General features: G+C 35.3%; 2 protein-coding genes across 3 annotated transcripts; both read left to right on the top strand.

Annotated features, from left to right (window-relative positions):
* Positions 1 to 5293: 5293 nt before the first annotated feature.
* LOC118060154 (ETHYLENE INSENSITIVE 3-like 1 protein) lies at positions 5294 to 9527 on the top strand. 2 transcript variants are annotated; one of them, XM_035073314.2, is made up of 3 exons: positions 5294 to 5496; positions 6392 to 6490; positions 6986 to 9527. In XM_035073314.2, the coding sequence occupies exon 3, from the start codon at positions 7168 to 7170 to the stop codon at positions 9145 to 9147; it is 1980 nt and encodes a 659-aa protein (XP_034929205.1). In that variant the 5' UTR covers positions 5294 to 5496; positions 6392 to 6490; positions 6986 to 7167; the 3' UTR covers positions 9148 to 9527. The 2 variants fall into 2 exon arrangements, with proteins under 2 accessions (XP_034929205.1, XP_034929204.1); XM_035073313.2 differs by lacking the exon at positions 6392 to 6490.
* A 2438-nt stretch (positions 9528 to 11965) lies between these two features.
* Positions 11966 to 14752, top strand: LOC118060153 (calcium and calcium/calmodulin-dependent serine/threonine-protein kinase). Its single transcript, XM_035073312.2, has 7 exons — positions 11966 to 13082; positions 13205 to 13259; positions 13363 to 13473; positions 13563 to 13795; positions 13974 to 14181; positions 14276 to 14335; positions 14423 to 14752. Exons 1-7 carry the CDS (start codon positions 12361 to 12363, stop codon positions 14597 to 14599), a joined length of 1566 nt encoding a protein of 521 aa, XP_034929203.1. The 5' UTR covers positions 11966 to 12360; the 3' UTR covers positions 14600 to 14752.
* Positions 14753 to 16484: the final 1732 nt, after the last annotated feature.

Genomic DNA, 16484 nt, shown 5'->3' with positions numbered 1-16484 from the left:
TGCCACTAAATTGAATCATTTTATTCGAGGAGGTGACATGGCCTCCACCATTTTTAAGACAAGGTGAGACCTACTTGATGTGATACGTGTCAGGTTCTGAGAGGGATTTTTAGGTGGGGTTTTTTACATGGAGGCAGTTGGTTTCCCCACCTGCGTGGCGGCTGCTACTGGTCCTTTCTTTTCTTAAGAATTGTTTTTTGCTTTTTACTGTTGAGGAAATTAACACACCGAAAAAGAAACAAGGGAGCACTCAAATGACATTGATGGCAAATTTCTATTTTTGTTAGATGAAAGTTTACAAAAAAAAAAACAAAAAAAGGTTACGTTTTAAATGATTTTCACAGTAATTGGCTTTGGAGCTTTGCCGACGCAATAATTAGAAGTTAATTGGAAATACCGGAACTTTTATTTTTAATTTTTTAAAAAAACTATTAATTTGATGTTTTTCTTGTATTTTCTAATGATTTTAATGTGTTGATATTAAAATATAGAAAAATAAAAAAAATTGATATCTTTTTAAATAAAAAATATATTACACCACAGTATCAAATAAATACTTAGTTATTTTTTACACTAAAAACTATAGTATACCAATAAAGATTTTAAAGGTTTATTTTTATTCTATGATGTAACGTGACCATTCCACAAAAGAATTATGTGCGGGGGGCACGAAGCCATATTTTTCTTATGGCTTGCTTGGCATTCTAACCAATGCGAGCAATTTTACATGTCATGTTAAAATATTTGATGAATAATACATAATTACATAGTTCGACTGCGACATATCATTTTTTTTTTTTTAAGAATGTAGGGTATGGTTTCTGTCTAAATTCATTTGAATCGAGTGAGGAATAGTAATTGATGATGTTACAGAATTTAAAACGCTCAAGAAAGAAAAAAGTTTATGAGTGTTTGTACAGTTAATAATTATATATTTACGCCAATATTTTATTTCTCAAAGCTTACAAAGTAGAAGATTGATGATGATAAAAGAACTAATATTTATATTGTATGATAAATATTTTTAAAATTCTAAAAAAATAACTTTTAAAATTGAGGGTTTAATGACTTTCAAATAATGAAGCCAGTGATTTTTAATAAGAAAATACAATAAATAAATAAATAAGTTCTAAATTCTAAAAACAATAATCCGAATATCAAGAAGTAAATATATACATAAACAATGATTCAAAACGTATCATATATAGTTGCATTAGGTAACCTTTCTCAAAACTCAATGTAATAACCACCACCACCTTCCCTTCTCCCTTTATTTTTATTTTTCAAATAAAAATATTTAGAAAGTGCTAGATTACTGTCTCGAAAAATAAAATACAAAAATCACATGAATATAAATACGTTTGATTAGAGAAATAAAAACATAAACATAACGTAAATCTATTTTTATAATGATTTCTAATTGAATTTTTAAGTTTTTAAAATGTAAAATACATGAGAGATATTATTTTTTATTTTTATTATCTTTACCTCAAAGCAATAGCCGGATATTATTTTTTTAAAAAAACACATTTATATATTTATCCGTGTTAATATGGTTGACTGTCTCTGAATGCATTGCCACCATTGGAGGAGAAATATGGAGTGCTAATATTTTATTTATTTATGGATCCAACAAATCATAAAAAATGCTCTTAAAAACTTAGCAGTACTTGTCACTCTTACATCCACAGAACAAGACTTAACTTTGTGCACAAACCTAAGCTCCGATTTGATACATTGCAATATAGTATCATTACAAGATGCCAGAGACACTGTCGACTGGTCTTGAATACATGCTTGAAAAGCCATTAGACACGGCATTATTCATGCAAAAACATTAATTAAAATACATTTTATTACATTGGATGAACAAATTAAGGGAATAAAACTGAGAATTAAAGCAGGAAAGGGCCACTAAAACTGAGAATTAAAGCAGGAAAGGGCCACTTTAGAGGAAAATAGATACAGTGAACCATTGCATCCCCAATTCAGCAGTAATGTGCAACCTGCACTCCATTTCATTGGATCTTTAATTTGATTTCTTTTATTTCTTAATCACATGGGCATTCCGCATGGATTTACCTGGGAAAAATAAATAAATTGAGAAACGGCATGTAATATTGAGTATCATACCTAAGCTTCATTGATTAACTTTTCCCTTTTTTGTTTTAATATCGGGTGCATTTTTGCATATCTTGATCATGTTCTTTTTACATATGTTCCATGTAATTAAGGAAGGGAAATTACTTTTTAAAAAGTATTGTGATGATTTTTTTTTTCCTTTTCAAATAATCAAGGTAAGGTCTCGATGGAATAGGTTTTGTATATCGAGATTAAGACTATAGTTATAAAATGTAATCATAAATTTAGATTAAACGGATCATCCAGATTATACCTGTTTGAGAATGTAATTATAATTGTTTTTTTTTAAAAAAATAATAATAAAAATTAAATTTTTATAGAATATTATTTGTATCACGTTCCTAAACATTGTAAACTAAAAATATAAAATAATATTTTTAAATTCAATTAATTTTTTTATTTTTTTATATACAAAATGGGGAATATTGAAGACTAAAAGAAAGTCACTTTACTAAATTGAAAGCTTTTATGGTTGGGACATGGTTTTCTTTGATTTACACATCACGTGCAGGCAAGAAAAACTTTATTGTGATTGCATCGAGCAAGAATCAGTAGACAGAAAATTAATTTACAGAATATCTTCAGCGGTTTTAGAAAAAAAGAAAACCGTCAAGACCAAAAAAGGACTACAAGGACACAAACAAGACACACATTTAGAAGGTGGAGGAATCAATTTAATTTACATAGAGGGCGTGACTGATTTGGGCAACACAAAAGCGTTACAAAGCTCATTATATATATTATACGTTTAATTAGGAGTTTAGTTATAGTTATTTTTTAAAATATTTTTTGTGTTAAAATATATTTAAATAATTTTTTTATTTTTAAAATCAACACATCAAAAATATCTAAAACATATAAAAAAATTAATTTTTAACCAAAACAAAAAAAATTAAATTTTTAAAAAACACAGGTAAAACCAAATGACTTTTTAACATGGAACCTAAGTCGTGTTATTTTTATATTAATCATAAATTTATTTGTGATTTGGTTAAAATCTAGATAAAATTTAATTTATTTTTATTATTTTTTTTATTAACTCGCCCAGTACAAGTCTTACAACTACGTTCATGAAACTATAAAAATGAAACGGATAAAAAAAGGCTAGACATGGTAAAATGGAATCTGGGAAAAAAAAAACATGAAAATAAGTAAATGTAATTAATTAGTCAAAATATTAAATAAATGAGATTGACCTCTTTCCACGAAGCAAGGCTTCCATTTATGCACGTTCGGGCGCCGTCCCGAATCTGCTAACTGCCGTACGTTTTTTAATTGTTCCAGAAAACATATTGTGTAGTCACTCACACCATCTGTTTCATCCATTCACAAGTATCATGTATTCTTTACAAGGGGGTTTTAATTTTTTTTTTTTTTTGGGGGGTGGGGTGGGGTGTGGGGTTTTCCGGATGGAATTTTGTATTTATTAAAATTTTAAAATTATTAGTCACGTGTTATACAAGCAACTACGCGTGCTATACACGCAGCCACGTGTGGAAGGGTTCCACCATGCTTTGATGGCTTGTACAATGTTCTTCGATGATGAAAGATTATTTTATGGCACGTCATTAGATTCTTCACAATATTCCTTTCCTTTATTATTGACACATGTGTTGGTATTTTTGAATGAATTTTAGCTGGAATTGTTTTTTCCCTCCTCTTTTTTCTCTCTTTTCTCAAAACTCGTGTCTGATAATTAAAACTTTATGGTGGTCCGTTGGAGATACTCAAGTATCAATCCTTATTTTTTGATTTGTTATTTTTGTCCATAACCCTTTTGTAGGTTTTTGCTTTGTTTTTTAATTTTATCATTCAGCCTAAAATCTTTGTCCTCTTCTTTTTTCAAATCTAGTTTTGGTTTTTTTTTTTTTTTGTTTATTTTATAAACTTTCAATTGTTTTAAATTTTGTCCTTCAATTAAAATATCTTTTTTGTTTTTTTTTTAAATGATCATTTGATTACTATTTTATATTTTTAATTCTTTTTTTATAATTGAATATTTTTTTTTCAATTTTTTCCATTGATATTTTTTTTTTAAAAAAAGATTTGAGTTTCATAGTTTTTCCAAGTTTAATGCTTCTAATCAAATGATCTAGGTCATAAGTTTTATAAATTGACACGGATTCCCTTCTTTTTTTATGGATTTTTTTCACAAATGATTTATATCATTTAAAGATTTCGATACTATTTATAAAGCTAAACACGTTAAAATTGTTTAATAAAAAAATATTTTTTCAAACTAATGATATATTGATAGATTCCATGAAAAATTAAGTTATTGCTAGTATATGTTTTTTAATGTAAAAACAAAGTACGATGTATATATGAAATATATTAAGATTGACAAGAAAGGAAAATTTTAAAGAATACAGCTAATTCCCACCTACAAAATTTTGTCAAGTCTATATAATTCGTGTGGTTGAATCCTACTTTCAAACTTTTATTTAAATATAGATTTAAATCTATTAATTTTGAGTAATTTAATAACTCTTGTTAAATCCTATTTAAGAAAATTGATATTATCCTATTTAAGAAAAAAAATTGTGATTTACATGGAATAGAAAAAAATTATATCTTCAAACTAACTTTATCTTATAAACTATTAAAAGGATACAAATACGTGCTATATATACAAAAAAAAGATGGTAGAATAGAATCTAAATATGTAATTTAATAAGCTACAAAAGGTAATTCTAAAATATAGGGTTAGAAATTCCAAAATTTCCAAATGACACCCAATTATTTTTTAGCACAAAAGGAGATTAAAAAAGAGAAAAAAAGGAATTTTTTCAACAAAAATGCCTAACTTCTTTTGTCCCCATCCCACACCAAACCCTTTTTTTCTCATCTACACAGGACCCATTGGTCCACCTCACGACATAGCCACAGAGCACCATACTTTGAGTGTGAATAACCCCACACAAGAAATTCCCCATATAGCAAACTCTTTCCAAACTCCAAATTATCCAAAATTCCAACCATCACCACGGTTAAAACCCATCCTAACCATGGTTATCTATAAATTTACCCACCCCAAAATACCCCCAAAAAAACCACTATTTCCATATCTGTCCCTCTTTCAGACAAATTGCCACCTTTCTCTCTCCCTCTTTATATTTTTCTCCTCTTACTCTCATGGGACAGTATCAGTAGAAAAATTTAACACAAAAAACAAACCTTAAAGTCTCCACACCCCCAACCCCCCCTCTCTATGTCTAAACTGTAAGCAGAAGAGGAGAGGAGAAGAGAGCTTCTTCTTCTTCTTCTTAACCCCAGAAAGGTTAAAAGGGAGAAACTTTGTTAATTTCTTCAATGGTTGCTGCAGCTCTTACAAAGCCATAACTCATTAACTTGGTAAAGATTCAATCTTTTTCATCGTTTCTTTATTTATCAACAAATCTACTGGATCCCATTTATTAAATTTTGTATTAAACCATGTCTTTCATGATTAAGTGTTGTTATGTTGCTTGATCTTTTGTGCTTATTAAATGTACTGTCCTGGGATTTTGTAAATGCTTTATTAATTGTTGATGTTAATCAATATCTTGTTATTAATTAATCATCATTTATGTCACGCACAAAAAGGAAGCTCTGGTGATTCTTTTGTGTCTTTTCATGAATCATGATGGTAACCCTTTTGGTTCCCTGCTAATTCATGGTACGTTGTGTCCTTTCACTGCTTAGTTTTTAAGGAAAGATGGCTCTAGGAGACTTGTTATGCTTGTCTTTGTTATAAAAGGCTTGAAATTTATTTAAAAGAACTGACATCAGACTTTGTTACAGACTTACAGTGTTGTTATTATTAAAAAAAGTGAGTTTCTTTCTTTCTTTCTTTCTTTCCTTTCTTCTTTGCTTACATAACAAGCAGTTTTTGCTGGAATTTTTTGTTTAATAAGCTACAAAATAATAACTCTCTCTCTCTGTCTCCATTTCTTGGTAGAGAATCATTTTCTCTTTAATCTTAGTTGTTAGTGATGTAACATAATCCAGTTACAGGTAGATCTGAGGTTTATAAATGTATTATAGTTTTGGCCCTCTAAAAGTTTTGCTCCTATGTTACGATGATCATTAGTGAAGAGGGTACCCTCCTGTTTTTTTTGTACTTGTACTTATGACTGAGTTGCTGGTTGCTAACATTTAATTCAAAAACTTATTGTGTTTTCTTGATACTGTGACATGTAAAATGGGGTTTTGAGATATTGTATCTAATTTCATTTTAGTATTATTAGTTTGTTTTATGGTAATACAGGCATGCTTAGCTGGAATTAAGACTAATTGCCGGGCATGTGAAGACAGCCCACCGCCTAGACATTCTGTTGAAGTGTCCGAGTGGAGGCTGGGATCCGTGGTATTTTCATTTAGGATTTGAATTTATGTTGTCTGCTTCTTGGTGATATTGATTTACCACCAGGTTGGGACAATTATGCAGTTTTTATTTGAATATCCCTGGAATTAATTTTTCTCACTGACATGAGAGAAGCAAATTCATTTGTTTCAAATCGTAACTGATTTTGATACTATTAATGATAAAGCTTACTTTATGTTATGTTTGCATATTTATTTGTTTGTTTGTTTTACAAATGTCCAGCTAAAGAGAGCCTTAACGGACCTGTGATTATACTTGTATGTCGGTGGAGATAAACTTTGTCGAGCTTCTAAAGCAGTTACTCTGTTTTTGTTTGTTTGATAATTAGGTGTTAGTCTAATATATGACGTTTATGCTATTCCGTGCTCTCTTTGTTTTACATTAAATTAGAGTTTAATGATTCATTGTACATGACCTACTGTAAGAGATTTGGGGAAACTTTCACTAAATATTTAAGTGCATTTATTTGGCTTGCAGGAGCTTAGCTGTGGCTGCCTTTTGTGCTTCACATGCACTGAATTCCAAAGAATAAGAATCGGTGAACTTCTAAGCGATAGTTGTGTGTGGAGATTGATATTGTAAGAGAGGTGGAACATATCTTAACTGAGCTAAATCTTCTATTCTATTATTAAACTGATTTGGCTGTGGTGTGTGCTGAAATGGGAATCTTTGAAGAAATGGGATTTTGCAACAATCTGGACTTTTTCTCGGCTCCTCCTGGAGAAATGGATGCGGTTCCAGAACGCGAACCAGGGGCAACAATCGAGGAGGATTACAGTGATGAAGAGATGGACGTGGATGAGCTTGAGAGGAGGATGTGGAGAGACAGAATGTTGCTTAGGCGACTTAAAGAGCAGGGTAAGAATACGGAAGTTGTTGATCATGCAAAACATCGTCAGTCTCAGGAGCAAGCACGGAGGAAGAAGATGTCACGAGCACAAGATGGAATCCTGAAATATATGCTGAAAATGATGGAAGTTTGCAAAGCTCAGGGTTTTGTGTATGGGATCATTCCTGAGAAGGGAAAGCCGGTGAGTGGAGCATCTGACAATCTCCGGGGATGGTGGAAGGAAAAAGTCAGGTTTGATCGGAATGGCCCTGCTGCTATCTCCAAGTATCAGGCAGAACATTCAATCCCTGGAAAGAGTGAAGATTGTGGTCCAGCAGCATCCGCACCTCACACCTTGCAGGAACTTCAGGATACAACTCTTGGATCACTTCTGTCAGCCCTGATGCAGCACTGTGATCCACCCCAGAGGCGTTTTCCACTGGAGAAAGGCGTTGCCCCCCCATGGTGGCCCACTGCGAATGAGGAATGGTGGCCTCAACTGGGTTTGCCCAAGGATCAGGGTCCTCCTCCATACAAGAAGCCCCATGATCTGAAGAAGGCTTGGAAAGTCAGTGTTCTGACAGCAGTGATTAAGCACATTTCTCCTGATATTGCCAAGATACGCAAGCTTGTTCGCCAGTCTAAATGTTTGCAGGATAAGATGACTGCCAAGGAGAGTGCCACTTGGCTGGCAATAATTAATCAGGAAGAAACACTGTCCCGAAAATTATATCCAGATAGCTGCCCTCCTGTGTCTGCTGGTGGAAGTGGTTCGTGTGTCATCAGCGATTCCAGTGATTATGATGTTGAAGGAGTGGATGATGAACCCATTGTTGAAGTAGAGGATTGTAAGCATCTTGATGTCAATCTTTTCAACATGGCAACAGCAGCTGGACCAAGAGATAGATTTATGATGCCGCCAGCAGCTCCACAAATTAAGGGCGAGCTTGTTGAGACAAGCATGGATTTCATTCAGAAAAGGAAGCAGCCTGCTGGCGAGCCACACATTTTGGTTGATCAAAAGGTGTATAGGTGCGAGCATCCTCAATGCCCCTACAACGATTCCGGACTTGGGTTTCTTGACATCACTGCTAGAAATAATCACCAAATGAATTGCCTATATCGCACCAATGCTTCTCAGGGACTTGGATTGTCTAATTTCCAAATAAACAGTGACAAACCAGCTGTGTTTTCTCTCCCATTTCCCCAAACTAAGGCAGCAGCTCCAAACCAGACTCCTTCACTTAATGTTTCAGGACTTAGACTTTCGGAAGATGGGCAAAAAACGATTTCTGATCTTATGTCTTTCTATGATACCAATCTTCAGCGAGACAAGAACATAAATCCTGGGAGTGCCAATGTTATTGGAGATCAAAATCAGCAGCAACTGCAAGAGCAGAAATTTCAATTTCAGCTGAACCCCAGGAATGTGAATTTTATGGGGGACCAAAATCCACAGCAGCAACAGAAATTTCAGTTCCAGCTGGATCCTAGGAATGCTAATATTATTGGTGGTCAAAATCAACAGCAACAACAGAAATTCCAATTTCAGCTGGATGATAGCTTCTATGGCCAAGGGGCTATGGTGGGAAACAACATAACTGAAGCAACCAGCATGCCAGTGAACAACCCTGTTTTCTCATCAACCGAAAATCAGTTTGATCACTGCAAGGCCTTTGATTCTGCATTTGATACCAATGTCAATGACAGTATTACTGACTTCAGATTTGGCTCTCCGTTCCCCAGTCCACCAGTTGATTATTCCATGGATCTGATTCCAAAGCAGGATGTTGGCATGTGGTATGTCTAACGAAAGATGCAAAATACCTTGCTGCTCTCCCTGGTTCTGCACTATCCTAGAAGGGGAAACAGCTAACATTCCGGGAAGAAGGCCATCATCAACACAGTTTCTGTTTCATAGTGCAGAAACTTCTTCCTGACGAGTCTTAGTAGTTTAATATGCTCTTATATGTAGATGTTCAAGACATTTGTGAACTTCTGAGTTTCTGTTCTGCTTCTTTATCTTGCTAAGTCTAGGATATCTAGGTTGCTTTCTGTGCAGTATTGAAGAAGGGCCAATAATGAATTGGCAAAGGACCAAACCCATATTCTGTACTGCTGTTGAAAAGTTCATATCGGCATGTATTCAAGTATATGTACACATACATCAATATATGGTGCTTTCATACATTATGCTGTCTTTTGTGTTAGTGCAAAATCCCTACATTCCTTGCTTGATCTATTTATTCCTTGTTTTTTCTTATTTTTGTGTGTTGAGTTGAATCAGAAGGGACCTTATAATGCCCCCCACTTTCTCAGCTTGTTCAATGCACCCAACCAGTTTTTCAAAAGGCACTTGAACAGAGTTGCCTCCTTTCCTGTGTGCACAACACACCCTCGCACAGAGGGCATAGAGAAAGCAAGTAGTGGTGGAGTCCAGGAACAGTTGTTGGATTTAGTTGAAGTTACAAGAAAGATGTGGTCCTCTAGCTGTATAGCAGCACTCAAAAGCTGGCATCTGTATCTTACATCAATCATGGACTCTTCTTGTCGCATCTCAAGAGTTCCAAGCACTAGCATGATTTTATGTCTAGGGTCAAAAAACTTGATGAAAAGATTCTTTTGCACATTGAACACATGCCTTCCTTTTTTGTTTTAAGCAGCGATGATCTGACAGGTTTGGCTTGACATCATTTAAAATTGACTTGGATTCAGTCCTAGGATATGTTTGAGCTGGGTTCAAAGTCTTTACCATGGAGCTAAGCTTTCTCTCATCCCTGAATCCCATCCTCCCTGTCCAGGATTTGAGGCCAGGGTGTCCAGGTGGAGACATGAAATGAGGAGTAGTTTAGGAGGGTTAGAACTTAAAATTTTCTATTTTTAAAACTAAAAATATAATTTAGCAAAGCGATGCACCGCATGGTTTTTGGTGTTTTTACCGGCAAAACGCAGGTGAAATCACAGTGCACTACGTTACCAAACTGGCACCTTGACCGGAAAATATCAAATTAATCCCGTGCTTTTGGTCAGACGTGGGGAGAATAACGGGGGGAACAACCAAGAATCTGATTTGAAAGAAAAGAAAATCCAGAGAACAATTATGTAATGTTCTCTATGAACACGAAAAGATCATTCAAAGTTAGGCAGGCAGGTTTTGAAGTTAGCATATTTGTCATGGAAGGAAGTCCTTTTCCACTTCCTGCATCCTCTCTTTCAACCCCATGTTTTGTTCCCATTTTTCCCACTTTGATTCCTCTCTCTACGTTAGGTGTATGTATATATTTATGCACGCAAGATGCTTGTCCGCGTTTTCTTCATTCAAAGACTCAGACTCTGCAATATCTAGAAGAGACTGAGATCCCCTGACTGTTCTTTTCCTTTTTTCTTAACTCAAGATAAAGCTATACTTTTCCTGACTGCTCTTTTCTTTTTTTCTTAACTCAAGATAACTTCCCGAGGCATCATGAAATTATTAAAATCGTCTAAGAGTTTGAAGATCTTATATAAATCACTTTTTTTTGGAAATTTTCTTGCCTTTAAAGGGATGATTGTAGAAATATTATATAAAAGAGAGGATTTTATAATATATTTTTAGACATAAAAGAAACTCATGTCAGAACATTAAACTTTTAGATGCTCCAAACAATTATTACAATAAATATTCTTCGAGTCATATAATTTGTCACCATCCAACCATTGTATTATTCACCTGGTCAAGTTCAATGCAAATTCTAATGATTCCTCGTCACCATTAGCCCCCACCTTAAGGAAAGTTGTGCCATAATATTTATTGTCCTGAGTTCTGCTGCCGCTGCTGTTTTTTTCCCTTGCCTTTATTAAGCGTAGTTGTAAATATTCGGCGGATTGATTTGGAAATTAGTGACCAAAGCTTAAATTAATTGAAAAGAATGTTGAACCAGTTAAAACCTGTTTATTTGACGAGTTTATCTGTGATTTTGTTGACTCGATCAACACCCAATTAAGTTTTTTATTTTAAATCTAAAACAACAAATAATTAACTCAAGTTAATCCGAATATTAAACTCTAATATGGATATCAGAAGAAAACAATTCACTCGAGTAGATTTAATTACCTGTGAATGTGAATTAATCCGATAACTAAACATCTGAATGTGATTTTTTTTTTTATTTTAAGAGTGGTGAATAGATTCCAGCAATCAAGGAACAGGCCTAGAAATATTCAATAGGAAACAAAATTTAACACAAAGCCCATATTTAGGTTAAGAGTTACACCAACCCAAATACGTTTAAGCCTTACCGAAAGGCCAGATTAGAGGAGATAATCAAATTAATTAGTAGGCTATAATATCCTTATAGCCTGGAGGACCTGGACCATCTATCCTAACAAGCCCATGTTGATAGTTTTTGCAGAGGATTCTAGCTCGGCCCATTTAGACTCTGTTGGTTTCCACGGGCTGATTTTGACCTGGCACCTCCATCTCCAAGCTCACGAACCTGTTTATAGTTTTAGAACCCACAAAGGTTCTTGTTAGACTATCACTTCGTGTGCACACCTATTAAACCCAAGTTTGGCCTGGGCAAAGGGTTTTTTTTTTTTTTTTTTTTTTTTTTTAATATCGGTTTGCATATAAGTTGATGAGATAATATCTTAACCATTGAAAAACAAAGATTATAGCAGCAAACACGTTTGGCGTGGAGAGATGAACAAAGCTTCAGTTTTGAGTTTAAGATGAAGAATTTTGAAGATAGACAAGGAAGCTCACTAGACTAATAATTAAAGTTTAGTTGACCTTGCCTGTTTGTCTGTTTTTCTTCAGCTCCCATCTCTTATAATTTATCCTCTTGTTTCCACATGAATTTCAGGCATAAACTAATGCAAAAAGTCTTCTCAAGCTGATGTCAATCTTTTCTGTCTCTTCTCTCCCTTATAATTGAGCACAACCTGCCTAGTTCTTCCCATTATTTGTTTTTTTTTGTCTGAAAGTTTCAAGTCTTCAAGATTCCATTTCTGTTGTGTGTTTGGTAGTTAGTTTCCGGGAAACATGGGACAGGAAACAAGAAAACTTTTAGATGAATATGAAGTTTCAGACATTCTAGGAAGAGGTGGGTTCTCAGTTGTCAGGAGAGGTATACTGAAGACAAGTGGAGATAGGAGGCAGGTGGCCATCAAGACATTGAAAAGATTAGGCCCGTCAACTCCATCGGGAATTCCGAGATCTCGCGGTGATGGCGAGAGAAACACTGCTTCTTTCAAATTCCCAACATGGAGGCAGGTTTCAGTATCTGATGCTTTACTTACAAATGAAATATTGGTTATGAGAAAGATAGTAGAAAATGTATCGCCGCATCCGAATGTGATTGACCTCTATGATGTTTATGAGGATCAAAATGGGGTGCATCTTGTGTTGGAGCTTTGTTCTGGTGGAGAGCTGTTTGACAGGATTGTCGCTCGAGACAGGTACTCTGAGAGTGAAGCAGCAGCTGTGGTTAGGCAGATTGCAGAAGGACTGGGAGCTCTTCACAGGGCTAATATTGTTCATAGAGACTTGAAGCCAGAGAACTGTCTTTTCTTGAATGAAAACGATGATTCTACTTTGAAGATTATGGACTTTGGATTGAGTTCTGTGGAAGAGTTCACCGATCCAGTTGTTGGGTTGTTTGGTTCCATTGATTATGTCTCACCAGAAGCTCTTTCTCAAGGCAGAATTAGCTCTAAAACTGATATGTGGTCTTTGGGAGTAATCTTGTATATCCTGCTCTCAGGGTGAGTTAATTTTCTCGTGTCTCAAATTGTAGCCTATCATTTGTTGCCATAAGTCAACGACCAAGATCCCGATTTTCGGTTCAAGTTCTTAGTTCTTTTGTTTTTTTCATTTGATATTCCAGGTACCCGCCTTTCATTGCCCAGTCGAACAAGCAGAAACAACAAGTGATACTGGCTGTATGTTGATATTTTCTTGCCTCTACCAAAGCTAGATCATTTTCTTCACTGTTCAGTTTATCCTCCTTCCATGGTTCTGAAAGGCAAATGATTTGCTATGCAGGGTGATTTCACTTTCTATGAGAAGACGTGGAAGAACATTACTTCATCAGCAAAACAACTGATCACTGATCTCCTGCAAGTTGATCCCGAAAGGAGACCGAGTGCTCAAGATGTACAGATTCCAAAAGCCTTAACTTATTGGTCTTTTCCCTATTATTATCGAGAGCCTCCTCTAAAAAAACATACTGCATGTGGTGACAGGTTTTAAATCATCCTTGGGTGATAGGGGATTCTGCAAAAGAGGAACAAATGGACCCCGAGATTGTCTCAAGGCTGCAGAGTTTCAATGCCCGTCGCAAATTCCGAGCTGCAGCAATAGCCAGTGTGTGGAGTAGCACAATTTTCTTAAGAACCAAGAAGTTGAAATCTTTACTAGGATCACATGACCTCAAGGAGGATGAGATTGAGAAACTCAGGCTACATTTTTCCAAATTGTGAGTGCTAAAACTATTTCATGCCCCGAAGTTTTAGTTCAGTTTGCGTAGAGTTTTAGGTTTATCAGCATTTGACCGCTGATAAACTGCATAAAGAAGCTTTAGCATCAAGCTGGCCAGAGTTTGATTGCTCTATTATCAATTTTTCATATTCTAAGGGGGGAATATATATGTGCAGGTGTGCAAAAGGCGATAATGCTACTCTATCCGAATTCGAGGAGGTGTTGAAAGCAATGAACATGTCGTTACTGATCCCTATGGCACCCCGCATCTTCGATCTATTTGACAACAACCGTGATGGAACAGTTGACATGAGGGAGATTCTTTGTGGTTTCTCCAGCCTCAGGAACTCTCAAGGAGATGATGCTCTCCGTCTGTGCTTCCAGGTATGCTCTCTTCCCTGATTCCCCTCCAACTTGCAACATCAAGAAGAAACCTATCCAGCTAAGCTGAAATTTTCTTTTGCTTTTCGGCCAACAGATGTATGATACAGACCGATCCGGGTGCATCACGAAGGAAGAAGTAGCATCAATGCTCAGAGTAAGCTGCTTCCCTAACAATTTGTATAACTTGAAAAGTTTAAACTGCTTCCAAGATTAGATGACATATAGAATGTTTTTCGAGCAGGCTTTGCCCGAGGACTGCCTTCCAGCAGATATAGCAGAACCGGGGAAATTGGACGAGATATTTGATAGGATGGATGCCAACAGTGATGGAAAAGTCACCTTTGATGAGTTCAAAGCTGCAATGAAAAGGGACAGTTCGCTTCAGGATGTAGTCCTCTCATCTCTTCGGCAACAATGATTTTCCCACTTTCTGCCTTCACTACCATCTTTCCAGCTATGTTTTTTTTTTCACTACCATCTTTCCAGATATAAACAAAATCTTTCTTTTAGCAAATGCTATTCAGGCAATAGAGATGGTGACTAAATGAGGTAAAAGAAATTTTGTTTCTTAGTTTGCTGTTGAAGTTAGGAACTTTCTCAGTCTGATGGATACTAAACCAGTAGAAGCATATAGATATCAGGGAACATAACCATGCTTGATGCTTGAATAGGTTTCACTTCATAAACAGAAAAACAAGATGCAGCTGTTAATTCAGGTACAGCTTTTCTGGAGATCTTAGTAATGTTCCATCATGTATCCATATGGTCAGGCTCAACCCACCTGCTAATCTTCTCCTATAATCTTGCATTTGGCTCACCAAAAAATATTTTGAAAAGAGGCATAATCGGAGTTGGAAGCTACAGTGGTTTTGAACTTGCAGATGAATTTGTGCCCATCCACTATGTAGCTTTGTAAAATTTACACAAATTCTTAGCACAAAATGAAATCGTGCAAGATCCAAAATTCTGTATTTCCATTCAACGTAATCAGGTTAATTCCCTTGATTTAGCAAAAATAAAATACAATTTGAATTAGGTTCCAGATCAGCAATAAAAAAAAGTTTTACTTCAGCTATCATACCTGTCATACAATTATTATCGATTTTTGCTTCTAGTTTTATTGTTTGTTTAGATAGTGTGATGTATATTGATTTTTAAAAATACTTCTTACTTGAAAATATATTATAATGATTTTTAAAATTTTTTATATTAATATATCAAAATTATAAAAAAATAATTTAATATTTGTTAAAACAGATACACTTTTAAAAACCACAAAAACAAACAAGTTCCTGCACTTCAGGCATGAGCAAGCAATTTCTTGGCAAGTGCGAGCGGTGAAGTGGGCAAGACCTGAACAGTATGAACTGAAATTGAATTGTGACTCAAGGAGCTTCTCATGCAGGAATCAGTACTATTGTCTCCTTAATGTTCCAACAATGACTAGTCTCCACTTTACATGCCCCTGTAATCAGCATCGTGATCTTCGAATATGCCCTTTTCACCAGTATCGTGTTCTAATATGCCCTTTGCATCAGTATCGTGATAGTGATTTGTGTAGCATTGTACATTGTTGGGGGGCTGCCCGTGTGGGAAAATAAAATATGATCAAATGGTTACCAGACCCAGAAAGAGCACAGCTTCCACTCCTGCTAGCTCTCCCGTTGCAGCTGGAAGCCTGGATCTAGTAGAATGAATTCTAACAGATCATACAACTCTTGCTTACAGACATGGTAGAATGAAGCTGCTGCAGAAAAAACCTGCAGGGATTACAGACATGCATGTCACCACACATTATTTCTTCGCGCCACGTTGAAAAGACATTCTCAAAAACACGTCAAAATCTTAGAATCCAAATGAATATGCTTACAGTTCTCGTAGCTGGTCACGAGTGCATGCCATTGATGTCAGAATGGAACCAAGTGTATCTCTATAAACCTGAAATTTTACCCCTGTTTCTCCAGTTGTTGTCTTGGTATCGTGGAGCTGGAAAAAATAAGCAAAACAATAATGAGTTGAAAAAAAAATCAAGCCTTGCATGCATAATTGTCTGTCTCAGCTTTTCCAAGTGGTTTGTAGGACAAACAAAAGAGTAAAACTTTCAAGTGACCAGATGACGCAATACTACTCATTTGAGATGTTACGTGAAATGAAAAATAAATACTAACATGATGGTTCACCGAAAGGAGGAGCAACAAAAGAGAGATAGCCCATGTCAAAGTTGTGCCGCATATAGCATATCAAAGAGATTTTCTATAGAGGATGCTGCTAATAGCCGGAGTACAGCAGCTTGTGAGCTCACA

This window comes from Populus alba, chromosome 10 (genome assembly GCF_005239225.2).
Source record: "Populus alba chromosome 10, ASM523922v2, whole genome shotgun sequence".
Lineage (NCBI taxonomy): Eukaryota > Viridiplantae > Streptophyta > Magnoliopsida > Malpighiales > Salicaceae > Populus > Populus alba.
This window is presented reverse-complemented; position numbering and strand designations above follow the sequence as displayed.